The 13,988-nt window shown below is 45.7% G+C and overlaps 1 protein-coding gene across 5 annotated transcripts in view; it reads left to right on the top strand.

Annotated features, from left to right (window-relative positions):
* The window catches only part of FNDC3A (fibronectin type III domain containing 3A), a 3,267,883-nt gene that overhangs the window by 1,968,809 nt on the left and 1,285,086 nt on the right, over positions 1-13,988 (top strand). For all 5 annotated transcript variants that reach the window (XM_044073165.1, XM_044073164.1, XM_044073166.1 and 2 more), the window contains one exon: positions 13,805-13,962. In XM_044073165.1, coding sequence (XP_043929100.1) covers positions 13,805-13,962 — 158 coding nt within the window. The remainder of the gene's footprint in view (positions 1-13,804; positions 13,963-13,988) is intronic.

The raw sequence follows: 13,988 nt of genomic DNA, 5'->3' as shown, positions 1-13,988 counted from the left end.
TACCTGAACAGGTTAAGGCTAAGTTATTAGATGCCCCTGTTCAACATGATGTTCTTTTTGGATCCAAGGCTGAGGAAGTTATTAAAAAGATGGAAGAAAAGGCAAAGTCTATGCAGACTGTAAAAGATTTCTTGCAAGTTCAGCTTCCTAGATTTTCCAGGAATTGGCCCTCTAAAAATTGGCCCTTTCCCACGTCTGACAGGCCTCAAAGGGGAAGATATAGGCGCTCCAGAGGTCGTGGTCAAGGTCAGGCCTCTTACAGATCTAGACAATGGACTGCTTCTTCACCTAGAAGGGGAGAAGACAGATCCCAATCTCAAAGAAAGCAAGCTCAATGACTCTCTCGGTTGGGCTTCAGGACCCCTTCACCTGGATGCCCTCTCGAGGAAAACTGTCTCTTTTTTACAGAAATTGGACTCATATTACCCAGGACAGATGGGTATTGGACGTGATTTTAAAAGGTTTCAAATTCCACTTTCACACTTTGCCAAGGGCTCACGGTTGGCCAGATTTGCCAAAACATCAATGGTCAGAGGCCTTAACTCAAGTGGATGCTCTTCTGGCCATGAGAGCCATAGAGCCTGTTCCACTCTCGGAGATGGGAAAAGGTTTTTATTCAAGACTGTTTCTGGTTCCCAGAAAACAAAACTCATGGAGACCTATTCTGGACCTTTCTGTGTTAAACACCTTTTTGGAAATTCCAAAATTCAAGATGCTTACTCTGCAGCAACTAATTCCAATGCTCTCTCAGGACGCCTGGATGGTGACATTGGACTTAAAGGAAGCCTATTTACATATTCCCATCAGGCAAGAACGCAGAAAATTCCTCAGGTTCAAGGCAGGTTCGAGGCACTTTCAATTCTCTGTACTGCCCTTTGGTTTATCTACTGCGCCCAGAGTCTTTACCAAGTGCCTGGCACCAGTAGTGGCTTACTGCAGACTTCAGGGGTCCAGATTTACCCCTATTTGGACGACTGCCTTATTCAGGCAGACAGCAAAGATCTTCTGCTTCAACATCTGGACTTTGTTCAACGTCTTCTCCTCCTACTGGGATTCTCAGTGAACACAAAAAAGTCACATTTGATCCCTTCTCAACAAATGGTATTCTTGGGAGCCCTCTTAAATACAACCTTACAAAGGGCCTTCATCACTCCAGAAAAACAAACTCAGCTGGCTTCTTCTTTCAACACCTTAGCAACTCTATCTCAGCTCACTGCAAGGAAATTCCTGCAGGCTCTGGGCTACATGGCTTCCTGCATTCTGTTGATTCCAAACGCAAGGCTTCACATGAGAAAGCTTCAATGGTATCTGAAAAGTGTATGGTCACAGCATTACCACGATCTGGATATTCTGATTCCTCTGATCCCCTGCCTTCAGTGGGAGTTCCTCTGGTGGTCCAGGGTATGCACTTTAAACAAAGGAAAGCCTTTTCGTCTTCCTCAACCTACTCAAATCCTAACCACGGACGCCTCGGATTATGCTTGGGGAGCACACTTTCTAGGCAATTGCCAGCAGGGAACCTGGACAAAGGACCATCTTCACTGGCACATCAATCTGAAGGAAATGTTGGCAGTTCAAAATGCCCTTCTAGCCTTCAAGAACCTTTTACAACCAGGGCCTCTGCTAATTCGCACAGACAACACCACGGTCATGTGGTACATCAACAAGCAGGGGGGTTCTCATTCATACCCCCTTTGCAGACTAGCTATGGCTTTATGGGACACAGCTCTAAATTTGAATCTACATCTCCAGGCTCAATTCATTCCAGTGAAACAGAATCTGTTAGCAGACAGCCTGAGCAGAAACATTTCAGATCCTCACGAATGGATGCTAGACACCAACTTATTCAACAGGATTACTGCAGTTTGGGGATGTCCCCAGATAGATCTGATGTTATGTGATCCTATCTCGCCTACATTCTGACTGATGGGTTCGGAGCCGATCCCTCGGCTCTGACTCGGCGCGCTTATGCCAAAGAGCGAAGTCTCTTATTGGCTGAGCTTACTATATCCCAGGATGCACCACTACCAGTCCCCCAGATCTCGTTTGCCGCTAACAAGCGAAGACGTGGTCTCGAGCTTGGCTGAGCTAAGTAGTGTTTTTCACTTACTTTCCTGTCAGGAATTTCTTTAAAATTCAACAAAAAGCTGTTTTAACAGCTATCTAGTGGTTTTGTGTATGAATGAGTATTTTTCCTTGGTAAAATATTGTGTAGTGACTGTGTATTGTCAGACTAGAGGTCCCATCGGAGTTGAAGGGCCTTCCCCTGTCAGTTCGTTGTCTGGCTAATTCCCTATTATTTTTAGGGGTCTTGGATCCTTTACTTGTATTTTTGTATTGTGTTTAGTCCTTGTTTAAAAAAAAAAAAAAAAGAAGAGAGAGAAAAGAAAATTTTCTGTGATAGTCAGTGTGTTTTTTGTGTTTTTTGGCTAGTTCACTATATTTGATTGCCATAATGTCACAGGCTCCTAGGCCTTCAGGATTTAAAAAGTGCACTAAGTGCAGTTTTAAGATGTCGATCACAGACGACCACTCTCTCTGTGTGTACTGTTTGGGCGCCAAACATTTGCAGGAGTCCTGTAGTGTGTGTCACGCGTTTTCCTCGAGGGTCCTCCAAGAGAGGAAAAATAAACTTATACTAAAAGGCCTTATTAAACCCTCATTTGAAGAGGCATTAGCTTCCTCTCCTTCTCCTGCTAAAAAGAAAAGTCCGTCGGAACCGACCTCCAAAAAACATAGGCAGGCTTCTCCTTCGGCTCCACGGACTTCAGAGCCGAGGGCGGAACGGTCTGCCTCGATGCCTCCAGCCTCGACTCCTCTGGGTTCGGAGCCGTCGTCTGGGGCATCGAGAGGCGGGTCATCTTCATCGGCTCCACTGATCTCGGAGCCGATGAAGGTTGTCCGCTCAGACACTTCCTCCTCGGTGCCGAAGCCCTCTTCGGCACCGATGGAAATTGGTTTGGACATTCCTTTAGCGCCGATAATTGTAGAGTCGATTCGGAGCCGGTCCCCTAGTCCCTTGGAGCCGTTGGAGAGGCCTACTCGGACCCATTCGGTCTCTTCCAGGTCATCAAGGATGTCAGATTCGGACATAGACAGGGTGCTCCAAAGACTGTTCCAGTCCCCAGTCTTCCAGAAATTTGTCTCGGCTCCGACCCAATTGGCTTCGGAGCTGATAGCCCACTCCATTGCCATTCCTCCTCCGACCGCTTCGGCTCCGTCGGAGCAGGTGCTGATGGAGCCAGTAGAGATCCTAGGGTCGGCTCCGACCCTTACTCCAACCCCGGCCTTCGGGTCCGAGTTTAGCACACGGACTTCTTCGGCCGGACCCGGGGGTGACGTTTCGGGACCAATGCTGTCGGTTCCGAGCCTCCCTCTCGGTGCTTCGGCCGCGGGACTTCCGTCTGCTATCATGGCTCCGGGGACCGGACCCTCCCAGGATTCTGGGGGTCCGGCTTTCAGAGCTATGAGGAGTGCCTTGGCCAAGTCTTCTTCGGCCATCTCTGCGGCTTTACCGGCACCTTCCCTGGGCATGGAGACTGGGTCTTTGGCAGTTCCCCTGTCTCTAGGCAGCAGAGCCCCGGGGCCTGAGGTTACCCCCACTGGGGGTTCCCCTCCTCCTGAGGGTTCTTCGGAGTTGTCTTCAGAGGAGCCCCCAAGGAAGAGATCGTGCAAGAGGAAGCACGTGGACTCCCCCGACGAGTCTATTACATCGGACACTGATCTTGATGATGCGGAGGGGTCCCCAAAGTTGTCCTTGGATGATGTCTCATTTGCAGACATTCTAGAGATCCTTAAGCAACGAGGCGGCTGGAATTCCAAACCCCCCTCCGCTGATGAGTCGGTGTTTCTCCAGGCCTTCGGGGCTCAGCCCTCCGCCTCCTGGGTGTCTCCGCCCTTCGACGAGCTCCTGGATTTGGTTTGTCGGAGGGCGTGGGAACATCCAGATACTGTGGAACCAGTGCCTTCTCGCCCTAACAAATTTTTGTCTGCCCCACCCGAGAAGGAGTTCTTAACGAAAGGCGTGGCTGTAGATGCCATGGTGGTGGCATCTGCTACCCAGCAGGACATGGCAGAGGCTTCAACGTCCGTCCATCCTCCTAATAAGGAGTCTAGGAGCATGGACTGGTACGGGAAGCGCACCCTGACTTCAGTGGCCTTTACTCTGAGGTCCCTGAATTATTTGGCACATTTCACCAGACTACAGAGGGATCTGGTCAAGGAGCTCTCAGACTCCCTCTCAGGTAACCTACCTGAGCAGCTAGCCCAGTCGGTTAGCTCTCAGTTGGCTATCATCACCTCGATTTCTAACTCGTCCATGAGGCTCATTTCATATGCGGCCGAAGGGGCGGGCAGAGCGGCAGGCACAGGCGTGGCTCTACGGAGACAAGCCTGGCTCCGTTTGTGTCATTTCACGGAGCCCCTCAAGTCCTCTTTTCCCGACGCTCCCTTTGATGGGTCCTCTTTGTTTGGACCCAAGGTAAAGACACTCTTACCCGCTGTGAGCAAGAGGGAAAGACTTTATCTGCCAGGAGCATCGTTATTCCACTCCCTTCGGCCTTATCCCAAGGCTAAAAGAGGAGGGAAGATGTGGTTCCATAAATCACAGAAATTCTTTCCTCAACAGCAGGAAGATTCCCCTTCCAGAGGCAGAGGACGGGGAAATTTTTCTGGGAGACGCCATCCCAGAGGCGGCAGAGGCCCCCGCAACACTGGAGACCGCGAGTCCTTTCGTGGCTCTTCAGCCTCCCACACTCCATGAGGGATGGCCCGGCTGTGCTGCTCGAGCCAGTCGGGTGCCGCTTGCCAAGCACCTAAAAGCCTGGGAGTCTATTACTCAGGACAGATGGGTGCTTTGGATAATTGCCGGAGGTTACACCATTCTCTTCACACACTCACCCCCACCGTCCAAAAAAATCCCGGACCCACCACCCAGTCAAAGGGAAATTGCGGCCGTAGAAGCTTCAAAGCTGCTAGAAAAGGAGTCATCCAACCGGTCCCCACAGACCAGATCGGATCCGAAACTACTCAAGGTTCTTTTAGTGCCAAAAGACAGGGGACCTGAGACCCATTTTGGATCTCAGCAAACTAAACCAGTCCGTCATGAAGTCCAAATTCCGAATGGTCACTTTACAATCCATTCTCACATTGTTGGAGAAAGATGTTTGGATGTGCTCCATAGATCTCAAGGACGCCTATTATCACATACCGATACATCAGGCGTCCAGGAGGTATCTGCGCTTCAGCCTGGGAGACAGTCATTTCCAATTTTGCGCACTGCCCTTTGGTCTCACCACAGCCCCCAGGGTGTTCACCAAGTGTTTGGCAGTAGTGACTGCTCACCTGAGGAGTCTCGGATTCCAAGTTTTTCCCTATCTGGACGACTGGCTCCTGACTGCCACCACCAGGCATCTACTACTAGAGAACCTACAAGCCACCATCTCCCTGGGTGCTTCCCTGGGAATTACATTCAACTGGTCAAAGTCTGTCTTGCTGCCTTCTCAGCGCATAAGATTCATAGGAGCAGAGATGGACTCAAAATTAATGCGAATCTTCCTTCCTACCGAAAGGATTCAAACATTACAAGGTCAAGTCCGAGCCCTGCTTCTAAGATCCAAAGCCCCAGCCAGGATGGTCCTGCAACTTTTAGGTTCAATGTCTGCCACGGTTCTCCTAGTTCCTCTGGCAAGATTGCACATGAGGATTCTTCAGTGGCTGTTATCGACACAATGGTCTTTTCAGGATCTCCCCCTCAATCATCACATACTGATTACAGAAACGTGCAAACGGGACCTCCGCTGGTGGCTTCTGACATCCAATCTGAATCAGGGAAGACCTTTTGTTATACCTCCGTGGCCACCTTGACAACGGATGCCTCCCAGACGGGTGGGGTCATTGTCTGGGCAGGTCAGTTCAGGGTTCTTGGCTTCCAAACGAAACATTTCTCCATATCAATGTGTTGGAAATGAGGGCTGTACTTCTGTCCCTACAAGCCCTTCACAAGTTTCTCCCTCAAGGCATTATCGCCATCCACACAGACAACATGTCGGTGGTCTGGTATCTAAACAAACAAGGAGGGACCAGATCTTACCCCCTTTGCAGAGAGGCCATGAGGGTGTGGGAATGGGCAGTGGCTACCAACCGCTTCCTGGTAGCGACCCACATTCCAGGAAAATCCAATGTATTGGCAGACAGACTGAGCAGGACTATTCTCTCTCCTCACGAGTGGTCCCTGAACGAAACAGTAGTAGCTCAGATTTTCAAAAGATGGGGAATTCCGTGCTGCGACCTGTTTGCAACACCACAAAACACGAAGTGCAAAAGGTTCTTTTCCTTGACCCCGCGTCAAGGGGAGGCAGCTACGGATGCTCTAGTCCAACCTTGGCCAACAGGACTGCTTTATGCTTTCCCTCCGGTTCCACTCCTCCCCAAAGTCATCCAGAAAGCTTCCCAATTGGGGTCCACAATGATTCTAATTGCTCTGTACTGGCCTCGTCAGGTATGGTTCCCCTACCTACAGAAATATACTCTGGACGGTCCTTGGTTTTTGGATCTAACTCTGGACCTTCTGGTTCATCAGTCGGGACAACAGCACCAGTCCCTTCACACTTTGAAATTAACAGCTTGGCTCCTCCACTTCCAACTTTAGTCAGAAATCACACCTTGGACCCGGAAGTTATTCACATTTTATCTTCAGCCCACAAACCCACCACTAAGAAATTGTATCACAGTAAGTGGAAGAGGTTTGCTATCTGGGCTCATCTCAGAGGCTTAGACCCTATTACTGCCCCGATACCAGAGGTCTTGAAATTTTTGACATCCTTGTTTAATTAAGGATCTTCAGTCTCTACTATTAAAGTCCAATTATCAGCTATCTCCAAATTTCACGAATCCATAGACCCACCGTTGATGAGCAGCAGATTATGTAAAACTTTCATGAAAGGTGCTGTGCTTTTAAGACCCCCAGTTTTTCATCCTGCGCCTCCGTGGGATCTTGATTTGGTACTTCGTGCCTTAACATCTTCTCCTTTTGAACTGGCTGCTACATGTGAGTTGAAATATCTGTCTTGGAAAACTGCCTTCTTAATTGCAATTACCTCTACAAGAAGAGTTTCAGAACTTCAGGCCCTATCTATCAAACCACCGTACTTGATTTTTCACAAGGATAGAGTATCACTTAGACCTAATCCATCTTTTGTCCCCAAAGTTTGTTCTAATCTCTGTCTCCAACAATCTCTAGAGCTACCAGTTTTCTTTCCAAAATTTTCAAACAAAGCGGAATACACCTTGCATACGTTGGATGTTCATAGGCAATTGCGCTTCTATCTAGACAGGACTCAACAAATTCGGAAAACAGATCAATTGTTTGTGTCCTTTTCAGACAATAAACTGGGTAAAACCATCACTAAAGCTACTATTGCCAAATGGATTAGAGATTGCATAACTCAGGCTTATTCCTCTTCAAATAAGCAACTTACAACATCTGTCAAAGCTCACTCTACTAGAGCTATGGCTACCTCTATTGCATTTCATTCCAAGCTCGCTATTTCTGAGATTTGTGCTGCGGCTACTTGGTCCAACCCGCACACTTTCATTTCCCACTATAAATTGGATGTGGCATCTAAAGGGCGAGCATCATTTGGTTCCACGGTACTCAGGAGTGTTTTCCAGTGAGCCACCCAGGATATAGGTGCTAGGGATGCTGTCCCATCAGTCAGAATGTAGGCGAGATAGGATCACATAACATCTTTTAGTTATGTACTCACCATAACTTCAGATGTTTGGGATCCATCTCGCCATTCCTAATACCCACCCTCCTTCCCCCTGCCTTGGAGATCAGAAGAGATTGAACGGTTTGAGTTCTACTGTTTTTATCTTGTATCATCTGTCGATGTTATATAAGCAGTGCATGCGTGTGTGCATGTATGCGGACAAACTAGATCTGGGGGACTGGTAGTGGTGCATCCTGGGATATAGTAAGCTCAGCCAATAAGAGACTTCGCTCTTTGGCATAAGCGTGCCGAGTCGGAGCCGAGGGATCGGCTCCGAACCCATCAGTCAGAATGTAGGCTAGATGGATCCCAAACATCTGAAGTTATGGTGAGTACATAACTAAAAGTTTGCATCCCATCTCAATCATCAGCTGCCTCGCTTTTGCACCAGGTCCTTCCACAAAACAGCTTGGAGAGTGGATGCCCTGTCCTTCAGCTGGAGAAGCCTTTCAGCATATGCCTTCCCTCCTCTTCCTCTACTGCCTCGGGTATTATTGAAGATAAAACAGGACAAGCCCAAGTTTCTCATCTTGATTGCTCCAAATTGGCCTTGACAGTTTTGGTATCCAACTTTAAAGCACCTGTTCTTGGGGCCTCCTTGGATTCTCCCACTGAACCCTTCGCTTTTGTCCCAGCATCAGGGTCAGTTACTACATTCCAACCTCAAGACCCTTTGCCTGGCAGCTTGGCTCTTCAAAGGAATTTGATTTCCTCTAGTCTTCCCAAACAAGTTTTGGATGTTCTTTTGTAAGCTAGACGGCCTAGCACTAGGAAATCCTATGCCTCTAAATGGAAGAGGTTTTGTATTTGGATGCAGGACCGAGGCTCGGATCCTCTGGTACCTGATCTCTCTTCTATTTTGCTTTACCTTTCGGAACTTTTATCTAAAGGACTTTCCTTTTCTTCCATTAAGATTCATGCTTCTGCTATTTCTAGCATTTCAGTTCTGATCCTCCTGTTTTTCTCATCCTTTGGTGAAGCAATTCTTGAGAGGGGCTAAAATTTGCGGCCTCCCAGGACCCCTCCTGTCCCTGCCTGGGATCTTAATTATGTTTTAGAAAACTTACTTTGCCTCCTTTTGAGCCTGCTGCATCTTCAGATATTAAGTTTTTATCCTGGAAGACTGTTCTTTTATTAGCATTGACCTCTGCCAGAAGGGTCTCAGAGTTGCAAGCTCTCATGGCTGTGGAACCATACCTTATTTTCCATCAGGACAGAGTATCCTTGAGGACCAATCCTACTTTCATGCCTAAGGTGATTTCGAAAGTGGCTTTAAATCAGACAATTCACCTTCCTACTTTTTTTCCAAATCCTCAAAATAAAGGGGAAAGGATTTTGCATTCATTAGATGTGCACAGACAGTTACGATTTTACCTGGACAAGACTAAAGAGTTCAGAAAGTCTAATCAATTGTTTGTTTCTTTTGCCTCCAGTTCTCTTGGAAAACCTATTTCTAAACAAACTATTTCCAAATGGATTGCTTATGGAATCAGATTTTGTTACACTCATCATGGGAAACAGTTTCCAGGTACCATTAGAAGTCATTCTACTAGAGCAGCTGCCACTTCTACAGCTTTCCTCAGAGGAGTCCCTACCAAGGATATCTTGGAAGCTGCCACTTGGAGTTCTGTGCATACTTTTTCCAAGCACTACAATCTCCCCCTGTTTTCTAAGTCCAGGGCAGGCTTTGCCTCTGCTGTCTTGCAGGGTATTCTTGCCTCCCTTCTTCTATCTAAAGCCTCCTCCCTTTTACACTGCTTTGGGATTCCACCCTACAGTTATGACTGCAACAGTGAAACACGAAGAACATAGTACAGTTGTGTACACCTACCATAAATGTAGATGTTCGAGTGTCTTCACTGTTGCAGTCGGGGTTTCCCTCCCTCCTATCCCCTCTTTTTTCTCCCTTTTCCTTTTTTGTGGTGTATTTGTGTTTCCTTGTTGGATTCATTTTTGTTTTGTTGGGGACTTCTGACATCTAGGGCAAGAAAGGCTGGAGAAGATGGTGTCGGCTGAGGGCTATGTACCAAAGCGTACTGACATCAGGGTACCAGCTTGTACAGCCGACGCCGGACCCAGACTTTGGGATTCTGGCCGACCTCGGGCTGCCTGCCGGCAGGAGCACCCTACAGTTATGACTGCAACAGTTATGACTCGAACATCTACATTTATGGTAGGTGTACACAACTGTACTTTCCTCCTTGGGGTTTGGATCACCACCTAGATCCCATATCTCACCCTTCAGGGGTTCCTCTTCCGAATTTGGACAATCTGAAGCTCACAGCTTGGCTGTTCCAGTTCCCCTAATTGCTAGGACTCCCAGTTTGTCTTCTTCTGTCAAGTCTGTTCTGGTGGCAGCTCTTAAATCCTCCACTAGAAAAATCTACTGTAGCAAATGGAAGGGTTTTTCCATCTGGGCCTCTCAGAAAAACTTGGATCCCTTCTTGGCACCAATTCTGGCTATTCTTGAATTTTGGACATCATTTTTCAACAAGGGGCTAGTTCTTCGACAGTGAAGGTACAACTTGCTGCCATTTTCAATTTCCACATTGGTAAAAATAGAGTTCTTTGGGTTCTTCCAGATTGTGCAAAGCCTTTATCAAATGCACCTTTCTCTTGCGTCCCCTGGTCAAAGATCCCACTCCTTCATGGGACCTTACCTTGGTGTTGCAAGCATTGGGTTGCACCTCCTGTTGAACCGTCTGGAACAGTAGACCTTAAATTTCTGTCCTGGAAGACAGCCTTTCTAGTGGCTATCACCTCAGGTAGGAGGGTCTCGGAACTCCAGGCATTGTCTGTCAAGATCCCGTACATGGTTTTCCACAAGGACAGGGTTTCTCTTCGTACCAATCCCTCATTTCTTCCCAAAGTGGCATCTGAGGAAAATATCAACCAGACTATCAATTTACCAGTTTTCTTTCCAAATTTCAAAAGTAAAGATGAGTACAAATTGCATGTTCATAGACAACTACGTTTTTATTTACCCAGATCCAAGTCTTTTCGAAAATCTGACCAGTTGTTTGTGTCTTTCTCTAAACCGTTTTTGGATAAACTCATTTCCAAGGTGACCATTGCTAAATGGATTTCTCTCTGTATTTTTCAAGTGTACAAAGACAAGGGTCGGTCTCTTCCGGGACAGGTTAGAGCTCATTCTACCAGGTCCATGACTACTTCAGCAGCCTTCTGGTCCAGGGTGTCCTTGGATAATATCTGTTCTGTGGCTACTTGGGCCTCATCTCATACTTTTATTTCCCATTATAAGTTGGATTTGGTATCTAGAGGCCGGGCATCCTTTGGCTCTGCGATGCTTCGGAATATCCTTCCATGAGGGCCACCCAAGGTTATAGGTAGCTGGGGACTCTGTCCCACGGGTCGAAGACCAAATGAAGTCAAGTACTTCAGATAAAGAAGTTATGTACTCACCATAACATTCCATCTGAGTAGTTGTACTTCATTTGTCTTCAACCATACCCCCCTCTTCTCCCAAACCTGCTGACATTATGTAGCAGAGTGCGCTTTTGCGGCTATAATTGAGAAAGTTGGTGAAATAAGGTTTGTTGGATCGGGTTCCTGGTTTTTATGGGGTGGCAAATTTGATCCGAGGGAAGGCAGGTGGTGGTGGTGTATTATGGGTAGGGGAGGAGCCTGAGGGAAGGAAGGTGGTGGTGATGTATTATGGGTAGGAGGAGGAGCTTGGAGCTCAGAGCAGATGCTTGTGAAATTGGATCCGTAATCCACAGGCTGAAGACAAATGAAGTACAACTACGCAGATGGAACATTATGGTGAGTACATAACTTCTTTTTTCCATATTTTGAGGATTCTGCAGTGTCATTTTTCCAGTCCTGGCACCAATGGGCCAGCCAGGATTGGGCACATTTTTTATCCTGGGGTTTGTGTACCCTGCTATCTCTTTTTAATTTTTAATCTATTTCAGTCCATGATATACGCTATATAAAATATAGTCTATATGTCTATGTTGTCTTGGTGAGATTTTGTGAAAAACAGGGTCCACCTCATGAAGACACTCACCAAGACTTAAGGATGAACTCAGTTTCAGCAATACTACTCTCCTTTGCTTGCTGACTTATCATCTCTGCATTTGGACCCCTTTGCTTTCTTATAGGTAGGGAGATGATCACTTAGGGTATCTGGAAGGATACCGGAGGTAAATATTTTGTGGCATAGACGTAAGAATTCAGTTTAATAATGTTCCCTCAGTGTTGTTTTTATTACAATGGGTAGGAGTGGTGATTAGCTGTGAGAGATCAGAGAGATGTATTGATTGGTTAGGTGAGTTGGAGGAGAGAGAGAGAGCGAGAGAGGGAAAGAGAGAGTCAATATCAAAATCACCCAGAATGTATTTTTCTTGGGCGATGTTGGATGAGACCAGGCAGAAGTCGACTTCTGCAACAGAGAGATTATTATCTAGTGGCAAGTAATCACCTGTGATGAGTAATGCCTTGTTTTGGTTGAGTTTGAGGTTAGTTATGAGAAAATTTCTGCTTTACCAAATTGTGAAAGATTTAGTGATGAAAGGAGTAAGCTGCAGATCATTTTTTATTGTAGTATTACAACTCTATCAACCCTTTTATTTTGTCTGTCTGCTGTTAGTATACTATAGTTTGTGGATAGAATTTTATCTTTTGTTTCAGTTAGTAGTACCTGTATCTGGAGCATGTAGGTCAAACCAGACCTGGAACTGTGGTATATTATTGTAAATGCTTCTAATGTTTGTATGTGTAATGTTAAGGGAAGAACATGTAGTGTTATGTTGTATTGTTAGGGGTGTGGTTTCTGGGGTTGTAAGGTTAAAGGCTTGCAGAGATGTAGCTGGTCCAGGGTTTGAATGTATGTTGCCACTGAGTTTTAGTTTGGGAACGATATATTGATTGTAGAATAAGCGTTTCATTTTAATTTTTAGTTTTAGCTTTTGAATTATGGGGTTGTGTAAGTATAGGTTGTGCTTGAAAAAAGTCTGTGGTATTGGGAGAGTATAAGGTAGATGTTATCTTGGGTGACTTAAGAGCTGAGTATGTTGCATCCTGTTGGATAGAACAACTAGAATGATGGTGATTAGTTGTGGGGAAGTGTGAAGGTAAAGATGTTACGTGGGTGAGTAGCAGGAGAAGTGACATAGTCAGCAGGGAGATTGCTATCATGTAGTTAGTTGTAGGATGATGTTTTGACAAGTTTAGGGATAGAGGAGAGGTGAAAAAGAGTGGTTGTGTGTTGTATTGGGAAATAGTATGGTGTTGAAGTGTTGCTAAGTAAGATGGTAGAGACTATGTTATGATAAAAAGGACAGGAGGGATACCTACATAGTGGAGGGAGTATTGAATGAAGTATGGCAGTGACTGCAGATAGTATGCAGGCAATATTGATTGGGATTGCTGGATCTTTGAGATAGGTGGGGGTAGATTTAAAGTGGAGTGATTGGGAATAGAAAGTAGTGTAGAGGAAAGGAGCAAGGGCAAATAGAGTGGGTTCCATTTGCTCAGAATGTTGTGATTATAATTAGCCTGTGTAGTTTGATTTTTGCACTTCTTCCTAGCTTCTGTAATTAGACTGTGTAGTCTGATTTTTGCACTGTTATTGCTGGCTTCTGTAATAAGACTGTGGATGTGCTAAAAGTTTCTGAAATCTTTGAGGCTGTTACTAGTTCATTCTTATTACCAACTGATATTGAAGCATTGATGTTTTTGTGCACTTCCATGAGTAGGAAAAGGGTGCATAACTTTTCAGTATATATTAGTAGCTGAAACAGCTTTACATCAGGTCAACTTCGTTTGCTGTATTTCCCCACAATACTTGCATGTTTAGCTATATCTAATGTCTCTGCAATTCAAGTTATCTCACATTGCGGTTTATTTTCCCCTTTATTAAGACTGCTTTTATCTATCAGTTTGCATTAAAAATGTTTGTTTTTATGAAACACGAAACCTTAAATCCAAAGTGGTTATTTTTAAAAAGTTGCAAGTTCTAGAAACTTTTATTCATATTTTTGAACGTACATATTTTTCTCTGTTAACAGGTGTCCGACATTCAGGCACGTTCAGTGCTTCTTACATGGTCACCTCCATCCAGCGAAATTAATGGTAACAGTGATATATCTAAACCCCCTAAATCATATTGCTATGAAGTATTACTTTCAAGTAGTGGGAAAGATGGAAGGTTCAAAACAGTTTATAGGTAAGATTGCTTGTAAAATTTCAAAC

The sequence above is a fragment of the Protopterus annectens genome, chromosome 5.part1 (genome assembly GCF_019279795.1).
Source record: "Protopterus annectens isolate FY-2018-M chromosome 5.part1, PAN1.0, whole genome shotgun sequence".
Lineage (NCBI taxonomy): Eukaryota > Metazoa > Chordata > Ceratodontiformes > Protopteridae > Protopterus > Protopterus annectens.
The sequence above is the reverse complement of the archived record's forward strand: the minus strand, read 5'-3'. Positions and strand labels throughout refer to the sequence as shown.